At 47.0% G+C, this 21876-nt stretch overlaps 1 protein-coding gene across 1 annotated transcript in view; it reads left to right on the forward strand.

Annotated features, from left to right (window-relative positions):
* The window catches only part of PEX5L (peroxisomal biogenesis factor 5 like), a 1467323-nt gene that overhangs the window by 1304393 nt on the left and 141054 nt on the right, over nucleotides 1-21876 (forward strand). The window contains exon 9 of the mRNA XM_069618674.1: nucleotides 2065-2208. Coding sequence (XP_069474775.1) covers nucleotides 2065-2208 — 144 coding nt within the window. The remainder of the gene's footprint in view (nucleotides 1-2064; nucleotides 2209-21876) is intronic.

The following is a 21876-nucleotide window of genomic DNA, read 5'->3' on the forward strand; positions in this document are numbered from 1 at the left end:
GCCGGGGGAAGATATTTTCAAAGCTTGATATGGTGTCTGCATATCACCAGGTCGAGCTGACGGAAGACTGTAGAAAGGTTACGGCTTTCATAACTCATGAGGGTGTGTTTCAATTCAGAAGAATGCCGTTCGGTTTGGCGTCAGCTTCATCGGTATTTCAAAAGTTTATGGATCAGATACTTGGATGTATAAGGGAGTGTTTTGCTTCCAAGACGATGTGCTGATATGTGGTGACACGTTGGATGAGCATGACAGGAGTTTAAATGCTGTGTTGAAAATCTTTGAAGAGAGAGGCATTACTTCAAGGGAAGAGAAGTGTAAATTTGCAGTGTCCAAGGTGGATTACCTGGGTCACGAGGTGTCATCTGAGGGGGTGAAACCCAAGGAAAGCATTATTAACTCCATAAAGGAAATTGAGAAGCCTACGACCAAAAGTGAACTTCGTTCATTTTTAGGTATGACAGAGTTTTATCAAAAATTCGTGGAGAACTATGCAACTAAAGCTCTGGAGATGCGGAAAATATTAAGGAAAGGTGCAGATTTTATATGGAGTCGTGAATGTGATGTCGAGTTTGAGAGAATCAAGGAGGAGATAGATATGGCTAAACCTTTGGGATGTTTTGATACGAGAAAATTGACTATCATTACGGTGGATGCTAGTGAGGGCGGCCTGGGAGCTGTTCTGGCACAGAAACAAGATGATGGATCGAAAGTTATAATAGCACATGCATCACGTGGTCTGAAAAGTGGAGAAGTACGTTATTCAGTTCTTGAAAAGGAAGCCCTCGCATGTTATTGGGCGGTAGAAAGATTTAAAAATTTAGTTTGGGGTGTGGAATTTGGGATCCGGATGGATCACAAACCTTTGAAAGTGATTTTTGAGACGAAAGGTCTGGACAAGATTTTGCGCAGAGTGGCTGGATGGGTCACTAGGATGCAAGCCCACAAATTTGTTATGGAAGTGATCCCTGGGAAGGAGAGCACCCTGGCGGACAGTTTGTCAAGGGTAAAGGTTCATTCTCAGGACAGGATTGAAGATGATAACATGGAGATGGTGTTTGTGAGCACAGAGGGCATTGTATCCAAGCAAGAGTGGTTGGATGAGATAAGGAAGGATGAGGTATTGAGTAGCGTGATCTCGTATGTTGTCTCCACAGTTTGGCCGAATAAATTGGCGTTATTAGAGGAAGAAAAACTTTTTTGGGAGGTGAAAGATGAACTGTCAGTTCCTGATGAGATATTATTCAGATGGGAGAGGGCAGTGGCTCCAGTGGGCATTCGAGGAAAGATTTCCTATCACCATTCCATCCCACACATCAACAAATCATTGCTAACCCAGAACATATCAGACAAGGACTTGTCAATCACAATGGCAGATGACAAACTAACTAACACTAACACATTTATTAAGCCCAGGTACTCCAGAAAACCCACGTAGTCCCATGCCCACCTTTGCTCCTAAAAAAGAAAGTCAACTGCAGTATCTTTTTTGAATTACCATCTTTAAACCTCTATTTATATTTCAAAACCTTTGTGTTTTGAATGGAATTATTTGACCAGTCACCAGTCTCACAAATTCCAGTGGTAACCAAGAAAAAAAAGTTGTGATCATTAATTTTGATATCTGAGTGGGATCCTTGAGGACATGTGCTATGTTACGTTGAACGGCCTTTGTGTAGCGCTATGATGGCAATACATAGAAGTTAGGTAAATGTCTAGGGATACCACAACTGCCATAACATGACAGTACCTTCCGTATTATGAGAGGACCAGAGCAAATCATGTTAATACCTAGTAATGATCCAAGTAGGCTGGCAAAGGGTGTTAGTTCCTAGGCACACTATGGCAATGCCTGATAGCACAAAACAAGTCAAATATACAACAGGTTTGATTATGGAATTTGTTAGTGCTTGCTATGTAAAGCGATTTGTGTATATGTTGTTCTGTTTCACAAATTAGTGCAGGAATTGACAGCTATTTGCTTTTATGGTATACAATGTAGTTCGTGAAATATGTATTATTAAAGGTTTCCTCGTGGCACTAATAATCATTTCCTTGCTTCAGGGCTATTCGTTTCACGTGGAGAATCCTTTCAGAGATTGTCCTGGGGCGTTTGCTGAAGGCATGAAGAAGCTGAAGGAAGGAGATTTGCCTGTCACTGTGCTATACTTGGAAGCCGCCATTTTACAAGACCCTTGCGATGCTGAGGTTTGTTGGGCCTTCTAAAGTTTTCTGTCAGTGCAATATAAATTAATTGCGAACCCCCAGCCGGGACTAAATCAATGCACAGGCTCACACTCCAACAAGCGGTTATTGTTTAAGATGGATTTGAAGCTTAAGACGGCAGAAAGCTGTGATTTCTCTGTGAGACTTCTGCCAGTCAATGCTAAACAAGACACCCCGAGGCCTGCGTCGGAGGCAATCTCACGGCACACAGCAACGGATTAAAGCACAACCATGAAACACAGATCGAATGGTTAAGAAAGTCCCCACAGTACCACCATGCAAAGTTTTGATTCAAGCCTAATACAAAATATAATTATCAAGTAATGCACAGTTTTCACTGTGTGTTTATTGATCACATAAACTGTTTTGGCCATTTCTATTTTCTTTGGCTAGTGGGGCATGTGTCAGGGGCTTGGGGCAGGCAAAGGGGCTAAAGGGGTTGTGGGCAACAAAAAGGGTTAAATGGCCAAGAAAATGGGTTGAGGGGCAACAAAGGGGGCTAAATGGGACTGGGGGTCAAGAAAAGGGGCAAAACGGGTCTGGGACAGCTAAACCTGTTAAGGGGCAACAAAAGGGGCTAAATGGAACTGTGGTAAAAGAAAAGGAGCAAAATGTGTCTGGGGTAACTAATAGGGTTAAGAGGCAACAAAAGGGGCTAAATGGGACTAGGGTTAAGCAAAGGTGCAAAAAAGGTCTGTGGGCAGCTAAAAGGGATAAGGGGCAACAAAAGGGGCTACAGAGAGATGGGGGGTCAAGAAAAGGGGCACAGCGGGCCTGGGGCAGCTGAATGGGTTAAGGGCATCAGAAGGGGATACATGGGATTGGGGGTCAAGAAAAAGGGCAAACTGGGTCTGGGGCAGTAGTTAAAGGGTTTGGGGCAACAAAAGGGGGAAAAGAGTTTTAGAGGGGCAAAAAAGGGGCACAATGGGTTTGGGGCAGCTAAAGGGGTGAAGGGGCAACAAAAATGACTGAGGATAAAAAAGGAAAAACTGGTCTGGTGCAGCTAAAAGGAATCATACAATTACTACACCGGGTTTACTGCGTCGGCCGAAAATGACGACTTTATTATTTTTTTTTTAACCCCATTTCTCAGAATATATATGTGGGGGATGGGGTAAAGTAAATAATTAATGTTGGGGGGAGTATGGGGGGTCAAAAAAAAGACAAAAAGTCAGCATTTTCGGCCGGCACAGTAAACTGGGTCGCAATGATCACATAGATCCCAGCTAAAAGGGTTAATAGGCAACAAAAGAGACTACATGGGACTGGGGGGTAAAGGAAAAAGACAAAATGGGTCTGGGGCAGCTAAAAGGATTAAGGGGCAACAAAGGGGGCTAAATGGGACTGGGTGGTCAAGAAAAGGGGAAACACGGGTCTGGGGCAGCCAAAAGGGTTAAAGGGCAATAAAAGGGGCTAAATGAGACTGGTGTCAAGAAAAAGGGACAAAATGGTTTCAGGGGCAGCTAAACAGGTTAAGGGGCAACAAAAGGGGCTAAATGGCACTATGGTCAAGAAAAGGGGCAAAACGATTCTGGGCAGCTAAAAGAGTTAAAGGGCAGCAAAGGGGGCGACATGGGGCTGTGGGTAAGGAAAGGAGGTAAAATGGGTTTGGGGCAGCTAAAAGAGTTAAGAGGCAACAAAAACTGGGGGGGTCAAGAAAAGGGGCAAAATTGGTTTGGGCCAAATGAAAGGGTTAAGGGGAAACAAAATGGGCTAAATGGGACTGGGGATCAAGGAAAGCAGCACACTGGCTCTGTGGGGGAAACTAAAAGGGTTAAGGCATCAAAATGGGCTAAAGAGGACTTGGGATCAAGAAAACGTGCAAAACGTGTCTGGGCAGCTAAAAGGGTTAAGAGGCAACAAAAAAAACTGTGAGGGCAAGAAAAAGGGCAACACGAATCTGGGGGCAACTAAAAGAGTGAAAGGGCAACAAAAAGGGCTAAATGGGACTGGGGATCAAGGAAAACAGAAAAACGGGTCTGGGCCAACTGATAGGGTTAAGGGGCATCAAAAGGGTCTAAATAGGATGGGGGTCAAGAAAAGGTGCAAAACGTGTCAGGGCCAACTGAAAGGGTTAAGGGGCAACAAAAGGGGCTAAATGGGACTGGGGGCTCAAGGAAAGCAGCACAATGGCTCTGTGGGCAGCTAAAAGGGTTAAGGGGCAACAAAAGGGGCTAAATGGGACTGGGTGGTCAGGAAAAGGGGAAACACAGGTCTGGGGCAGCCAAAAGGTTTTATGGGCAATAAAAGGGGCTAAATGAGACTGGTGTCAAGAAAAAGTGGCAAAACGGTTCTAGGGGCAGCTAAACAGGTTAAGGGGCAACAAAAGGGGCTAAATGGCACTAGGGTCAAGAAAAGGGGCAAAAACAGTCTGGGCAGCTAAAAGGGTTAAGGGGCAGCAAAGGGGGCTACATGGGGCTGCGAGTTAGGAAAAGGGACAAAATGGGTCTGGGACAGCTAAAAGGGTTAGGAGGCAACAAAAACAACTGGAGAGGTCAAGAAAAGGGCAAAACGGGTTTGGGCCAACTGAAAGGGTTAAGGGGCAACAAAAGGGGCTAAATGGGACTGTGCGATCAAGGAAAGGTGCACAATGGCTCTGTGGGCAGCTATAAGGGTTAAGGGGCAGCTAAATGGGACTTGGGGTCAAGAAAAGGTGCAAAATGTGTCTGGGGCAGCTAGAAAGGGTTAAGGGGCAGCAAAGGGAGCTACATGGGGCTGGGGGTAAGGAAAGGGGCAAAATGGGTCTGGGACAGCTAAAAGGGTTAGGAGGCAACAAAAACAACTGGAGAGGTCAAGAAAAGGGCAAAACGGGTTTGGGCCAACTGAAAGGGTTAAGGGGCAACAAAAGGGGCTAAATGGGACTGTGCGATCAAGGAAAGGTGCACAATGGCTCTTTGGGCAGCTATAAGGGTTAAGGGGCAGCTAAATGGGACTTGGGGTCAAGAAAAGGTGCAAAATGTGTCTGGGGCAGCTAGAAAGGGTTAAGGGGCAGCAAAGGGGGCTACATGGGGATGGGGTAAGGAAAGGGGGCAAAATGGGTCTGGGACAGCTAAAAGGGTTAAGAGGCAACAAAAACACTGGGGGTCAAGAAAAGGGGCAAAACGGGTCTGGGCCAACTGAAAGGGTTACGGGGAAACAGAAGGGGCTAAATGGGACTGGCGGATCAAGGAGAGCAGCACAATGGCTCTGTGGTGGAAACTAAAAGGGTTAAGGGGCATCAAAATGGGCTAAATAGGACTGGGGGTCAAGAAAAGGTGCAAAACGTGCCTGGGGCTGCTAAAAGGGTTAAGAGGCAACAAAAAAAACTGGAAGGGCAAGAAAAAGGGCAACACGAATCTGGGGGCAGCTAAAAGGGTTAAAGGCCAACAAAAGGGGCTAAATGGGACTGGGGGTCAAGGAAAGCAGCAAAACGGGTCTGGGCCAACTGAAAGGGATAAGGGGCAACAAAAGGGGCTAAATGGGACTGGGGATCAAGGAAAGCAGCACAATGGCTCTGTGGGGAAAACTAAAAGGGTTAAGGGGCAGACAAATGGGCTAAATAGGACTGGGGTCAAGAAAAGGTGCAAAACGTGTCTGGGGCAGCTAAAAGGGTTAAGAGGCAACAAAAAACTGGGAGGGCAAGAAAAGGGCAACACAAATCCGTGGGCAACTAAAAGGTTAAGGGGCAACAACATGGGATAAATGGTACTGGGGGATCAAGGAAAGTAGCTCAATGGGTCTGGGGCAGCTAAAGGGGTTAAAGGGCAACAAAATGTACTAAATGGGACTGGGGCATCGGGGAAAGCAGCAAAATGGGTGTGGGGGAAACTAAAAGGGTTAAGGGGCATCAAAAGGGGCTACATTGAACTGGGGGTCAAGAAAAGGGCCAACACAGGTCTGGGGTAGCTACATGGGTTAAGGGGCATCAACAGAGGATAGATGGTACTGGGAAGGGCTAGAAAAGGAGCTAGTGAGCAACAAAGGGTCTCACTTGCCTTTTTGAATTTGCTGCTGCCTCACAACACCACCAGGAAGTGTTCTAGCCCTGCCCCAGCCAATCAATTAGTGACTGGGGCGGGACGAAAAAAAAGACACGCTCCTGGTGTGCAGGCAGCGCTTACAGGAGTGTGTCTGCCTGACTTACTGTCCCGGCTGCCTGAATTCCTGTCCTGCCCCAGCCAATCAAGAAATAGTTGGGGACGGACCGGCAGTCAGGTAGTCGGGACCAGAAGACAGTCAGAGGCGTTCCTGTAAATGCAGTCTGCACACCAGGAGCATGTCTTTTATTTTATTTAAAAAAGAAAACAGCTAAGTAATGGGTGGGTACGTGGTAAGGCTCGTGGTCAGCCTCTGCTCGGGGCAGGCACTAAGTGGTGTTCAGGCCGGCGCGACCGGGCCAGGCTCGCCCCGCTCTAGAAGGAAGTCACAGCACCCCTTATCCCCACCACCACCAAGATGTGCTGTAAAGATTCAATCGAATAATGATGCTATCTTGCAAAAGCCCTAATCTATAAGAGAACATTCTCTCCAATAATTATTCCAACCCAGTGTGTTGTAATAGTTATAACCTTTTTCAAACCTTCAAACATTTTCATTAGTGATTTTGCAATTAAAATACTGCTTGACAACCATTTGACATGGAACTTGGCAGTGGCTAGATAAAATGGATTGCAAAGTGGTGGAATATACCATCGAACATTCTACATTTTACAATTTCTGCGCCCTGATACCCTGGGGTCTGGTGCGCAATACAAATGAAAAAACAAACAAACAAACACATAGAATAAGGTGTGGTGCCAGAGTGAGTGGGAATGTCTTAAGTGCAGCAGGTTGCGCTTTCTGATCTTGTGCAAACAATCTAGCCTGAGCTTTTGTGTTCATGAGGAGGAAGGCAATCAATGCTGGTAGGTGGAGGGAGGAACTGGGGTGCAGCCTTATGATGATGAGTCATCATTAAATATTTTGAGCTCCTGTGCTCGCTGTGTATGAAAACAAAGCATTCAGCTCAAGGAAGTGGAAGGATGTGGTGCTGTGTACATGCTTGTGATATACAGCAAATAAATACAAGTTCTAGTGTCCTGGGGAGGCAAGGGAAGGCAATCAGTAATGGAAGGTGCATGGATTCATTTCAGCGTAGACTTTTGATCTTGGCCAAAAAGTCAAATTCATGTTCTTGTGCTTTTCTCCTGCTTTTCCCATTTGTGAGATAGCTAATTTAGCTAAGTTTCTCCAGTCATTAGGCAGAATGCCCCTGGCAGCTCATGTGTGGCACCTTCATATGCTTGGCACAAGAAAGAGTGGTGTTCCGCTGCCTTTATTTGCTCAGTACTTGTACAGGAAGCAGGTCCTGCATGAAAATGGTGGAGAAACAGCCGGCCCAAGTCGACATGTCATTTGCAAAAGGAAGTGAAGGGTCAACGCAAAGCATATTTGTTTTCCTTCCACCAGTTTCAAAAGCACTTTTGAAAGTAGTCAAAATTGATTGCTATCTAAAATGTGTCTTTAACACGAAAACCAACAGAAATAGAGGGGAAATGCTTGAATCAAATGAAGGCTTATGGTCAGAAACCTGCAGCTGAACAAAGATGGTGGTGTAGCTGGTCAGGTGGCTTCCACTGCTTCCTGTTGCTTTGCAGTGTCACGGAAATCAAACGCGGGATTCAAATCTCTGAGGAAGTTGGTTCAGTAAATCTTTAACAGCAGCATTGCAGGGTGAACCCAGGAACAGACAGCACAAATCCCCAAGCAATCCCACCACTGTGCTACCCCGCTCCTTTATCAGCGTCTTTCATAGGTTTTCAGTACATTGACTTCAATGTTACTAACAGACGATTCCATGACCACACTAATGAGGATTTCTCTCCTTGCAGTTAGTTCAAATGGCTTCGATCTATGTGGAGCCAGGCAAGCCTAGATACCCGAGGTCACCTATCCTGTCTTCAGGGGATACCAACACAGAGGTGTAGCCTTTGCAGAATTACAACTAGGATTCTTCTATCATCATGTGGCTAAAGTAACTCATGGGCCCTCATTACGACCTTGGCGGAGAACCATGGTGCTATGAGCACCATGGTCCATGGCGCTAAGTTGCCAACTCCGCCATGGTGGTTGGCGGACTTACCGCCCCATTCCGACCTTGGCGGGGCGGTAAGTCCCCAATCCCCATTTACCCTTCCCCATTCCCATTTTTGCCCCATAGGGCATAATGGGAGTGGGGAAGGCGTTAATTACGCCACCGTAAATTACGGTGGCGTAATTAACATCAAGGTCCCTTAGCGCCATGGATTTTAACGCCTGCAAAAAGCAGGCGTTAAAATCACCATGGCGCTACGGGAACTCGTACTCAGGCGGTAAGGGTCGGCGAAGTTTACGCCGGCGTAAACCCCTTACCGCCTGGGTCGTAATGAGGGCCATTATCTTTGTGGCTGAATATACTTTTATCGGTGCAAGCAAGTTTATGCAATAATTGTGCTAAAGCAGCAGAACACAAGCATACAAGGATATGCTGCATTTGTGGGCCAGGTTTATTTTCTCCTTCCAGGCTGCGAGCGTGTACTTCTAAACAGAGATTTCTCTCTAAGCTGCACCAGGCCTGCTGCAGAATATAAAGACTGAGGGCCTCATTACGGGTCCAGCGGCAACCGTGTCGGTAAACAGGCAGGTAGCCGCCAGACCTGTAAACAGTTAAGGGGACCTAGCTTCCCGGTAACACCGGGACATTCCATGTCCTGGCTGACCGGGAGCTAGGTGCTGGTAATATGTTGTTCCCTATTCCCATATAGTCCTGTAGGACTCTATGGGAATGGGGACAACGGAAACACCAGCACCGGTAATAACGGTGCCGGTGCTTCCATGAAAGTCTGTGGGCGGGTGCCGGTCCACCCGGCAAGTCAGACCTACCTGGCGGGAGGGCACCCGCATACCAGACTTGTACTTTGCCGGTCCAGAAACAACGGTGACGGTAAGCTTTCCGCCACCGTTGTTTCCTGACCGGCAACGTTGTAATGAGGCCCAGAATTTTAATGGAACCCTGGCAAATCATGGCATAAACCACAGACCAAAGTTCCAAATGCTATTTTAAAGATTTGATACATGAAATATAGAATGCAATATTTTTTTAATTGGGTGCTTCATGAAGTATTTCTCAGGGTTTCAGTGCTGTAATGTTATGTAAGTGGGTTTTATATAGCACACTTCTGCCATTTTAATGGTCTGTTGGCACTTGGTGACATGCAGAAAAAGTGGGTTGGATTTGGTTGTAGAAGCAGAAGGATTAGTGCAAGATTGATTTGCTTTTGTGCTCATTTGTGTACATTGGAAGAACCCGGGCTCTTGTGCTGGCAACGCCCTCGGGGTATGTGTATGCAGAAGGGAGGCCTATTTGTACATATCCTGTTCAGTTTGCTACTAGAGAGGTCTCCCCTCCGAGCTACGATGGGTTGAGGGTTGCTTCTTCCCACTCTTCTATGGCTCCTTGTGACAGCTCCTGTCTCACATTTTCCTTTGCCACCCTCTCTGCCACATAGATCCATTCGGGAATTGGCAGACCTCGTGACGAGCTGTTAATGTTACAGATTATAATAACAGCTGTTATATTGCTTGAGATGCCCTCAGGCTTAGGCGCTCTACAAATGTAATAAATTAAATATAGAAATAAATATTTACCTCACTTAATGGTACTCAATTTATCGACCTGCGAAGGATTTGTGGTTGAATTGGCTCTCCTGGGGTTCAAGTGTGCAAAATGCAGTCTTATCCCATGTCAAAGACTCCCATGATCCAGCCACCGAGAGCAAAGATGGGGGCATGATAAATCTAGAATGAAATCAACAATACTTCATGTGCCAGCACGAAAGTCCAGCACTTCCTTTGATGTCATGCAGGTCGTGGTGGTTCGAGGCCACCGCAGGCCTTGTGTATCCAGCAGCTCTGGACGTATATTTGGCCCTGTGTATTGCTCCGTACTCACTCAAGCTGCGAGGCAGCAGGCGCCTTGATTGGGAAGGAGACATCTTCTATGAAGGTGACTAGGCCCAGGTCTGGCCGGAGTTAGGCAGGTTTTGCACTGGTGGGCTTTTTTCCAGCAGACATGAGTGAGTTGATTAAGTTCAGCTGGAGAACAATACAGAGGATCGGTGGCCATGCACAAAGAGTGCTAGCAAAAATGTTGAGTCTCTGCTGTGGCAAAGGCCTTTCTAGAGTTTATTTGTGGAGTAGGTATCTCCCATAGGATGCACCTGCAGCCTTCAATATCGTGTTGAGGTTTGGAGATTGGAGGTGTTCTTAGGAAGGACCGTTGTTAATGGGTCTTTTATTTTTGCTAGAACTAACATTGAGAGCTGTAACAGACTACTTTGATCAAGGTAGCAGGGAGAGACCTAGGAAGCAATAGATGATTTTTCCTCACGGAACGATTTTGCAAAAGTGTCAGTTGTTTTCCTATTGATAGTTACAAGATAAATTCTAGATTTGAGAGCTGGGCTCATTGACCCACCGAAAAGTAAAATCCAGTTGTATTTGTAGAAACACAAAAAACATATACACACAGTCCTCGATTCTGAGAAGACATCTTTCACTTCCAGGTGACAGGTGCATGCACAGGTGCTCGAAATCAGCCCTGCTTGTAAATGGACCAATTCTGCAACCACAAACTGCATGCACACATCTCTTTGTGCATGCAGGTTTTTCCACCGCCAAATTGTTGTGCCTTGCGAGGGTTTCGTGGAAAGGACAAGGGCATCCTGGAGCGACTCCCTGATTGATGAAGAGAAGCCATGTCTCTGCGTCAGTTTCCCTTAATGCTGAGCTGCCCCGCCTCAGCCCATTGCGTGCATCACTGTGGCCAAGCTAGGCAAGCCCACCCCAAGCATGAGAACGTCAATGTTTGATTTTCACATTCCCACCCTTTAAAAAGAAGTGGACATATACAAATAGTATTGCTAGCAATGGGACAACTAAGCAATCCGCACTGAGAACCTACACTCGTGCTGGGCCAACCACTTTCCTCCATTCTCATTATAGAGACTGACACATACGTCAGTAAAGGGCGCACTTGCTACTTAATATATGTATGCAAGAACATTCCCAGTTGCATCCTGGATCCAGCACGTTTCCATGAATCTGGCACGTAGCCTCCATGGAATGGCATGTTATTTATGTTGCCATGCATTTTCTTTGAGGATGCACTGAACAGCTGGCTAGATTTCACCATTGCTAGCAAATGGAGAACAGATGGCCAGGTTGTCATATTTCAGTGAACCTGTATGTGTGGGCAAACTCTGAAGAACTCTTGAGGGGATCACAGTAGTATGGGAGGTCAATATTGGAGGAAAAGGAGCTCATGAGAGCCCCTGGTGGAAGAAAGCCTCTAAGATCATTTGCAATTGGATGGAAGCCTACACAGCTTCCCTGCTCCTTTTCAGATGGAGGAAAATGAACAGAAATGTATTTCAAACTATTGTCTCCAGCTGCAGCTTGAGGATCTGGGCCATCTTAGAGCTGTTGTCTTTCTCGTGGCCTTTCGTACCGCAGAAGGGCAGCTGTCATCTTGACCCCCTCTTGACGCTCCTTTTCATCTGAGCAAGCTCATCTCCCTGTCATTCTCTATCCTCCCAGTACAGCAACATTCCCGCCTTGTCCTTTTGTCACCCTTTTGCTGTTCCCTGCAGCCCCTGTCTGGGTCTGCGATTTGTTCTGTCCACTCTACCCTCTGGCAAGGGAGTGGGGTGGCTGTGTTCCCTATTTGACAGCAGACACCCCTGAAGAACTCATTATTTCTCCTTGCTTACCCTGTGGGGAAACCCCCAGAGACCCTTTATTTATATCCCCCTCCATTTGAATGCTTTTCTGTCCCCTTCCACCGACTACATCAACCTGCCCCACTCCTTTCTCAAGCCTATAACACTCTGGTAGGTTGGAATGTGCTGTTGCGGCTGTGACATCTTGACCCACTGCCATAGCTTCCTACTTAAAATGTAGAGTCCAAGCTCCTGCCCATGCCAGCGAGGAAAAGGACTTGGACCTGCATTGGTGGTCATGCACTGTATTCTTTTTTAATTCAGCGTGACCCACGTCCATGGGGTAATCTCTAATTTCCTAAATTTCGCAACAGTCTGCAAGTAATGATGAACATCATGCCATAGAGGACTAGTTCTTAAATAGTGATTCATTGGGCTTCATTATGAATGTGGCGGAAAGGCAACAACGGCGCCGCTATTGCTACCGGCGTCGTTGTTACCGCTCCCCCACATTACGTGCTCTGCTTGCCGGTGCCAGACTGCACGCGTGGTCTGACAATGCGTGCAGACTGGCACCTGCGAGCAAAACTAGTGATTGCACCGGCACCACTATTAACGGTGCCTGTGCAACCATGCTCCCGACCCCCATTCTGCCCTATGCGGCAGAATGGGATCGGGAGGCCGGACATACCGGCACCCGTGAATGGGCAATTACCGGTCCATTCATGTCGTAATGGGCCGGTAATGGCCCATTCGCGGGTGCCAGGGCCGGTAGCGAGTTTGGCAGTATCCGTAGCCTTAATAAGGGCACGGCTACCGCCAAACTCGTAATGAGGCGCATTGAAGTCCTTATCATACTCACAGTCAAGGGACAACAGATGCATTTTAAAAGTGGCTAAGACAATAAGAAAAGGGAGGAGGGAGAAAGAAAGCATTGTTGCATATGGCTATTAGCGCAAAAACTGCTTTTTTCGAAGTGTTGTATCTTTCTAATATGATACCAAGACAGCGGATTAAGGAAGTCATATTTCAGTTGCATTATGAGATGGCAATTGAATGCAAGATTTTCTCTGCCTTCTCTTAGTCGCCTCTCGAGAAGTGTAATGCAGATACATGTAAATGATTAGCTAAAGAATGTTGATGGGAAATATCATAACAAGCAAATTTAAATGAAACTGAGAAGATTATGTTGATTCAAGAAAGACTCAGGGCCTCACTCTAAGTTTGCTGGTCCGGAAACAAGGGTGCTGGTAAGTTCACCAGCACCCTTGTTTCTGGACCGGTAAACTACATGTTTGCCTGCCGTGGCCGCTTTGCCAAACAGGTCTGAACCTGCCGGGCGCAGCGGCCACGGTAGGCAAACACTTCACAGAAGCGCAGGCACGGTTAGCAACGGTGCTGGTGCTTCCGTGTCCCCACTCCCATAGAGTCCTATGGGAAAGGGGACCTACAATCTACCGGCGCCTGACTTCCCGTGCTACTGCACTCGTAATGAGCCGGTGGCACCGGGAAGTCAGGCACCAGTAAATTATTACGAGTCCGAAGGCAACCTGCCGGTAGCATGGACAGGGTTACCGCTGGACTTGTAATGAAGCCCAATGTTCCTAGTGGCCCTTAAAGTGTGGGTGTGTGTGGGGAGTGAGTGTGGGGGTGTTTGGGCAGGTGTGTGGGGGTGGGCTAGACCTCACCACCCATGACGTGAACTCAGAGGTAGCATGGGGCAGATCCCCTGTACCCCCCAACAACACGGGGAGGCTGGTTCAGAGGGCTTCCACATGACATACAGGTCCACTACTGGCTCTTTAAAGAATGAGGCTCAGGAGTTTGCACAGAAATCTGCGTGGCCAGTACAGCTGGACCTGCAGTGATTGGGCATGTTAATATACCATTGTAGCTTACCCAGTTGCACTCTGATTGTGCCAGGCTTTCCACCCCTGTGCTGAAGGAACCATGTAGTGCTTATCAGACTTGAGTCCCCATCACCCACACATGGGTGAGCCAGCAAATTCAAAGATGCAGACAATCCTTTCAAAGTCTTGGCCCACTTGTGAGAAGAAACAGGGAAAGTAAACACAGGTACACCTGGGTAGAGGATGTTCTGGTGAGTTAATCAATTACGTAACCAGAAAAATGACTACTCTCAGCTGCAAATAAGTATTCTAAGCCAAACTCACGGGGAGGGAAGAAAACGCTATAAAAGCCCACACAGGACAAATCTGGTGTTAGATTTCATAGTAGCAGTGCACTGGGAGGAGGAGCAGAAGAGGTATTGAAGCTAGCAGGAGGAGTGAGGAAAGGGGAGGAGTTGGTGGAGCAGGAGGAGTTGGCAGTGCAGGAGCATTTGGTGGTGTAGGAGGAGGTAAAAGGAAGAGACTGGCAGAAGCAGGTGTCATGGTGAAACGAGACCCGTTGGCCTCATTATGTGGGAGGGACGAGTTGGGGTGCGTGGCGGGACAAGGGAAGTGACGAGGGATAGGAAAAAGAAGGTAATATGTTAAAATAAAGAGACATGAATAGACGTGCTGGCTCTGTCTCCTTTATCTTGGGCCCGACCCGATACACGGTTGGCGGGCACATCAAGGTTTGCAGGGCGCTGACATTGGCGACAAGGGGTTCCCATTCCCACTAGTATCCAGGCGCAGCGCCTACTCCTGAAACAACATGCCCTCCCTCGATCCTGATGGGCGGTGGCGGTTTTCCAGGGACACGTAAGCAGCGGTTCGAAGCTGCATGCATGCTCGCAACACGCAGTGCAGTGATTGCTGCACATGGAGAACCCGCACAAGGAAATTCCAGGTGCCCGCTACACCCTCCACTCGCGGGGAAGCAAAGCGCAGCCGACATCGAACAGCCCTGCTCCTGCATCAGGGATCTCGCAGACGCGAGAAAGACAGCATCTAAGCCTGCAGCAGGGGTCAGTGCCAGACCCTGTGTTTTTCACCACACGCCCACCATGGTTGTAAAGGGTGCAAACAATGTGCCCAAAGGAGGCCCAGGCCCATTCTGGCTATTCCAACACCAGTACACAGGCACTCCACATGTGCCCTTTGAGTACCATAGTCAAGACTACATATAGAATGCACACTTGATACCTGTGGACCCATTGAAGTGTGTGGCTACACAGCCATGTCATCAGAGGACATCCCAGCAACTGTGCCTACACGTCCCTCAGAGAAATTTCACATAGCCCAGGGTGATGCCATACCATGGCAAGTCCCGGTGGCCTTCTATTTAACAGACACAAGTAACTTGGGCCCAAGATGGGCGCAATGGGCAAAAGGCTTCAGGTCTACATAGGGGCAGTGGGGTACATGGACGATGAGAGAAGAAATAACTTGTTGGCCCTGGCAATTGGTGCGGCAGTATAGGACTTATTGTATGAACTGGTAGATGAAGAGAAGGCGATGTTCCAAGAAATCCAGGAGGCCATGGTGACGTACTTTGCACCGCACACGAATGTCAACTACAAATGGCATGTCTTTCACACTACAACCCAGGAGCCAGAGGAAAACCTTGACAACTTTCTCATGTGGCATACATCCGCATGAAACATTGCGCTTTCCACCGATACTCCAATGATGAGGCACTCAGGTCCCAAGTGTTATGGGGGTGTGAGTCACCAGAGTTTCACAAAAAACTTCTACAGAAACAAAGATTGCTGGATGAAATCCTGGCAATGGCCAGATCTGACTCATCCATCTCCCTACAAGTCCAAAACATAGTAAAAATTAAAATGGTGGCCCCTGGAAAAGAGCGTGAGTTGGTCCACAAATGGTCACCCACGCATGGAGAAAACACCAGAAAAGCTAATATGACCTACTACAGGTGTGGCTATGAATACCCACATGAAGGCGTAGGCCCCGCTATGGGGCAGAAGCGCACAGCATGCAGTGGAGAGGACCATTTCCAAGTAGTGTGGAAAAACGCTCCCCAACCTCTGCCACAAAATTCCTTGCTGACAGGGAGCAGGTGAGGTATCCCAGGGAGGAACGCAGAAGCACTAGGGATCCCAGACAACACAAACCCACAGAAGGGGATATGACAAATACCACAAAAGGAAACCACACAGGTCTCCAGAAAGGAAGACATCTCGCCACCCAAGACCGAACATCAGATATATGGTGACAGGCTCACAATCTGAGAGTGAATCATCAGGCTCTTTGATTGATCATAGATAGTCTCTACCGGTCGCTCAACACTACAGGGGAATCCCCATCAACATTCAAAAACAGGTCGAAGAAGAACTCTGCCGACTATTAGACCTCAAAATCATTGATAGAGCGAGTGGCCCGACGCCCTGCGTCTCTAGTCCTGGTGCCAAAGAATTCACTAGAAGGTTCCATCCATCTGTGCATAGACATGAGCAGGCCAAATGAAGCCATTCAGAGGGAAAGGCATCAGGCACCCCAGATCACTGACATGATCCACCTCCTTAACAGCGTCACAGTCTTTTCCAAGCTTGATCTTAGTAAGGGATACCACGAGCTGGAACTGGCCCCTGAATCCAGCTACATTACAACCTTTATAAAACACATGGGCTTAGTCCGGTACAAAAGACTTAATTTTGGCATCTCATCAATGAGGGAAATATTCCAGGATGAAATACACCAGATTATAACGCACATGACATGCTGTATGTAGACATGCGCAGGCCAAATTAACCGAATTTAACCATTCAGAGGGAAAGGCATCAGGCAGCCGGGATCACTGACATGATCCACCTCCTTAAGGGCACCACAGTGTTTTCCAAGCTTGATCTTAGTAAGGTATACCACCAGCTGGAACTGGCCCCCGAATCCAGGGATGTCATTTGGGGGTCGCCAGAGGTCGCAACTGCGACCTCTGAGGTCTCCCTTGCGACCTCTGTGGTCTCCCTTGCGACCTGTATTTTTTTTTTTTTTAAGTCTTTTTTTGGAATGCAAGCTCCTGGCCTGTAGCCAGCACCATGTGGCTCTTTAATTCAGGAGTGGCTAGCTTTCTTGTTCAGGCCCCTTAAAAAAAGAAGAAAAATAAGAACACGGGGGCCACAAGTCTAACACTTTCAGCACTGAACCTAACCTAAATAAGAAAGAATAGGAATGCCAAAAATGTGTCTTTCTGGAATTCTATACAATAAAAGCTAGGCTCATTAAAGGTTTATTTCAGGCACACTTCAGGGGGTGAGTCACTGATTTAGTCTGTTCTCAAACGCCTCAACTCAGCCTTTCATCCTTCTGAAGTCGATAAATGGGTACCAACACAGGTTTGGTGATATTGGGTGTATAGTTCTTCTATGTAAAGCGCTTAAGCGTAAGTGCTATATAATAACACATCATTATAATTTGGTCATGGACGTCTGCTTTCAATCACAGTAATTTGGTAATATGGGCCTATACACACTGATCTTAACGATACATATGGCGATCCATCCAGGTATGACATGTACATCAGATTATAGTGATATCGTAACCATATTTTTCGTAGTGTACAATGCTATGTGATGCCATTTCCTGTTTTCTCCACGGGTGAAAGGTAGTGTACCATCGCTTCTCGCGATATCACTTCGGGGTGGGGTCAAATGACATCACTACCTGTGATGTCATCAGGGATCAAGGGTCGTGTGATGTCACTTCTGCTACCCCTGGTATTTTGGTGAAATGACGTCCCTGCCGGAATCCCGCTACATTACAAACTTTGTAGCACACATGGGCTTATTCTGGTACAAAAGACTTAATTTTGGGATCTCATCAGCAGGGGAAATCTTCCAGGATGAAATACACCAGATCATAAAGCACATACTAAATTGCCTGAATTACAGCGATAACATCCTCGTCTTGTGCAAGCAAATCGTCAGCAAATCGCTTAGTGAACATGATGGCACTCTAACCCATGTCTGTATGGCATTGGAAGCCACCAGAGTAATATTGAACAAAGACAAGTAAGAATTCAGAAAACACACAGTAAAATTATTTGCCCACATTTGTTCAGAGCAAGGGATGAGGCCTGACCCTGAAAAAGTGGTGGCTCTGACTGAAGCATCCAGACCTACCACTGTCTCCGACCTCGAGTCATTCCTTGGATTAGCCAGCTGCTTTGCCAGATACTTGGAAAACTACGCCACCATCAGTGCACATCTCCGGGAGGTCACCAGAGAGGAGCAGATATTCATCTGGTCACCAGAGTGTCAGGTCAGTTTTGAGGACATCCGATCAAAAATTGCAGTGGCAGCTGACATGGCTAACTTCAGCTCCACTAAGAACATGGAGGTAGCACTGGATGCCAGTCCGGTGGGGCTCGTAGCGATTCTGTTGCAATTTGACCCGAAGAAGCCAACCGTCAAAAAAGTGGTCGCCTACCTGAGCCGCAGCCTTACAGACACGGAACAAAAATACTCCTAGGACGAGAAGGAGAGCCTAGCGGTGGTCTGGGCATGTGAGTAATTCAACTTCTTCCTATATGGTGAACCCGTGTACCCAACACTAGGCCCTTTAAGATGAGGTAGCAATACTTTGAGATAGATGGGGATGCAGAATATACTCAAACATCAATAATCAGACTGACCCTGTAAATTGGAAAAGTATGTCTTGTTTTAATATCAATTGTCTAAAACTGGGAGTATAACAAACATCAACGAATATCCGCTCGATCTTTTCACTCAGCGAGTTTCATAAAAAACATAGCTTATATAGTAAAAACTCATCATCATTGACATTAATGTGGCAAACTACAACAACCGACTTGGGAAAGTGATTGGCTTAGAGTAAACATCTAGGTATATGTTCCATACTTGCTTGTAAAGTGATTGGGTCTCTAACATCAGTAGAGCAACTAAGCTCTCCTCTAGTGCAAGTCACCATGAACGTCATCAAATACATAACGTCCTATTGGTTATACAAACTATAGGGCTCTCTATTATATGGCCCTCTAGAATTGGTTGGCACCCTTGTATCCCTCTGTAATATTCCACACATGCTAGCAGCACGCAGGCTGGCACCCAGGTGCTGGTGGGCTGGTCATGACCATAGCTTCCCACCTAATTAGCCTGCCATCTATCATCACTCTTGCCATCTGCCAGTCAATTAGCCTTTGAACATGGCCTTGGAAATGTTCCTTCATGCCTGAGAATAAAAGGGAGTAATAGCCATACTTTGTCTCTTGGTTTCAATGTAGCTTAACTCAGTATCTATTTTCATCCGACCATGTAACTAGAGACCATGTTTCAGAGCTTTTCTGTATTTGAAATACTATTAAATGATGAACCTCTGACGTCTTCAATGTTCTTGTACTTCACCTCGGACACGTACTCACACGTTTTGTAGCTACTGCATGAACATTCAAGCTGACAGTGGCCTTGCCTTCCTGGTACTGGGCCAGCCAAGCCTTTCTTGAATTTACCACCGTAATGAAGTGATTTTCCAATTGCGCCACACTGAAAAAGCCTTTCTATTCACTAGGTCCAAGATCTGCTAAAGTGCGTTATGGAACATCCATATTTCATGCATTCCTATGCATAAACGTTGGTGCATCACCGCAATCTATTCACTTCATAGCCAGCCTTTAAGAATACTTTATCTGCTTGCGTTACTGCGTATGTACAATTGTAAAATGACTTGCCATTTTCTTCATTGTTTCTGTAGCATGAACATCTAATCTTGAGCCCGAAATGTTGCTCATCTTTAACAACTCCTTCTTAGATCCTATAGAATGTTTATGGTCTTCAGCCTCTTTTCTGGATGTGATTATGACCAATCTTCTCTCTTGCTCATTTTCACACTTCCTCTGGAATTTCATTCAAATGACCATCGTATTGTCGTGATTGCATATATGGTTTCCTCAATGGGCACCTTACTTCCAGGATTCTTTTCGGTATAGGTATTTTCACTGGCACTGCAAGTGTCTCACACTCTGGCTCCCAACATATAGGCAGTATGGGTGCAGAGCTTTGAGTGAGGGTACTTGTCTCCACCTCTACACTGCAAGGCTTTTACCAACATCACAGCCCACCAAGACCTTCTCACAATTTACAGCAGCCGAAAGACTTGGATGCCACCAGGCATAGCGTCATAATGTCTCTGGTTACAGGATTATAAATTCACAATACACCACAGGCCTGGAAAGACAAGAACCTGGCTGACTACTTGTAACGTCACCCGCAGAAGGCCACCCAACAAGTACCCTTGATAGCTTAAGCATACCTGAACTACGTCATACATGAAATGAAGCCGTTCCCGATCCCTTGAACGACGCTCCAGCAGGAATCCGAGCCGGATCAGGCCCTCAACATCATTGCTCAATCCATCCAAGAGGGGAGATAGAGACATGCTGAGGACGTGGCCAAACACCTGGAACAACCAGTTCAGGATGACATACAAAGCTTGTGGCTAGTCCAAAAAGAACTCACCGTCACGGAAGACATCATCCTCAAAGGATGTAAAATCATACTACCCCGGTCACTCTGCCAAAGAGTGATTGACCTTGCTCATGTGGGTCATAGAGGCACAGCGTCAACAAAGTAGCTGCTCTGCCAAAAAGTATGGCTTCCCCAACTTGACAGCCAGCAGGGTAGAAAACAGACTGCAGAATTGTGCCATATGCAGAGCAGTTTCCCATCCGCCAAAGCCTCACCCATTGCAGATGTCCTGCCTGCCACAGGGTGTCTGGGTGGAACTGGCAATTGACTTCTTTGGTCCCATTAGAGATGGTTCCAAAGTACTTACATTGATTGATGAATACTCACATTTCCCTGAAGTTCAGATGATACCCCCCACTGCGGCCACGGTGGTGTTCCCTGCGCTGGATTGAATATCACTGCCTATTGCATCCCAAAGGTCATCAGATCGGACAATGGTCCACCATTCACGAATCATGACTTTGCAAATTTTGTGGAATACATGGGGTTCAAACATCGCAAAATAACTCCATTCTGGCCTCAGGCTAATGGCATGGCGGAGCGGTTCAGGTATAGCATCAAAAGAACCCTACAGATCAGCCAAGTCACTGGCAAACTGTTTGAACAAGTTCTGTATCAATTCCTAAGAGAATACAGACAGACCCCACATTGCTCCATGGGCAATGTCTAGCTGACCTTATGTTTGGCCGCCGATGAGGACACAGCTCCCGCACAACACAGGCAATGGCTTGGAACGGCATGACGACCATGAGACGCAGGTGCCAAATAGACAATGAAAGAAGTGGCAGACATCAAGAGAGGTGCCAAGGAGTCCACCCTGAATGTTGGGGACTGTCTCCTTGTAAAGTAGACAAAACAGAGGAAGGAAGACTCCATGTTCTTTCCCAGAACCCTCACAGTGTCATGCCGGAAAGGAACTATGATACCAGCGAGTGACGGGGAAGGGTGGTCCATCACACGCAATGTTTCCCACTTCCAGAAAGTGCAGGATGACAGGCAGGGGAGAGCTGCACTGATGAAGAGTCACAAGGAGAATCTGACGAGTTATATATGGGAGACAGTGAGGCATTGGAAGCAGAGAGGGGCATGACGGAGGACTTTCTACAAACCTCTACAAGGGAATGCAAGAGTGACAAGGCCACAGGGCTGGCTGTGAGGGTCAAGATAAAGCCCATAAGACTTATTGAAGAAATGGACTGATGCCCACTTCGTGTTTAAGAAGGGGGAGGTGTCATGGTGAAACGAGACCCGTTGGCCTCATTACGTTGGAGGGATGAGTTGGGGTGCGGGCTGGACAAGGGAAGTGACAAGGGACAGGAAAGGGAAGGTAGTATGTTAAATAAAGAGACGTGAATAGACATGCTGGCTTTTTCTCCTTTATATTAGGCCCAACCCGATACACGGGTGGCAGGCACATCGAGGTTTGCACGGCAGGCCAACGGCATACTGTCAGCCCTGACAGAACGGTGGAGAAAGTGGTAGGAGAAAAAAGAGAGTTTAGCGGCAAAGAAGAAATGGAGAGAGTGGTGATGGAGAGAAGTCCCT

The sequence above is a fragment of the Ambystoma mexicanum genome, chromosome 10 (genome assembly GCF_040938575.1).
Source record: "Ambystoma mexicanum isolate Mex_15411 chromosome 10, UKY_AmexF1_1, whole genome shotgun sequence".
In the NCBI taxonomy this organism is placed as follows: domain Eukaryota; kingdom Metazoa; phylum Chordata; class Amphibia; order Caudata; family Ambystomatidae; genus Ambystoma; species Ambystoma mexicanum.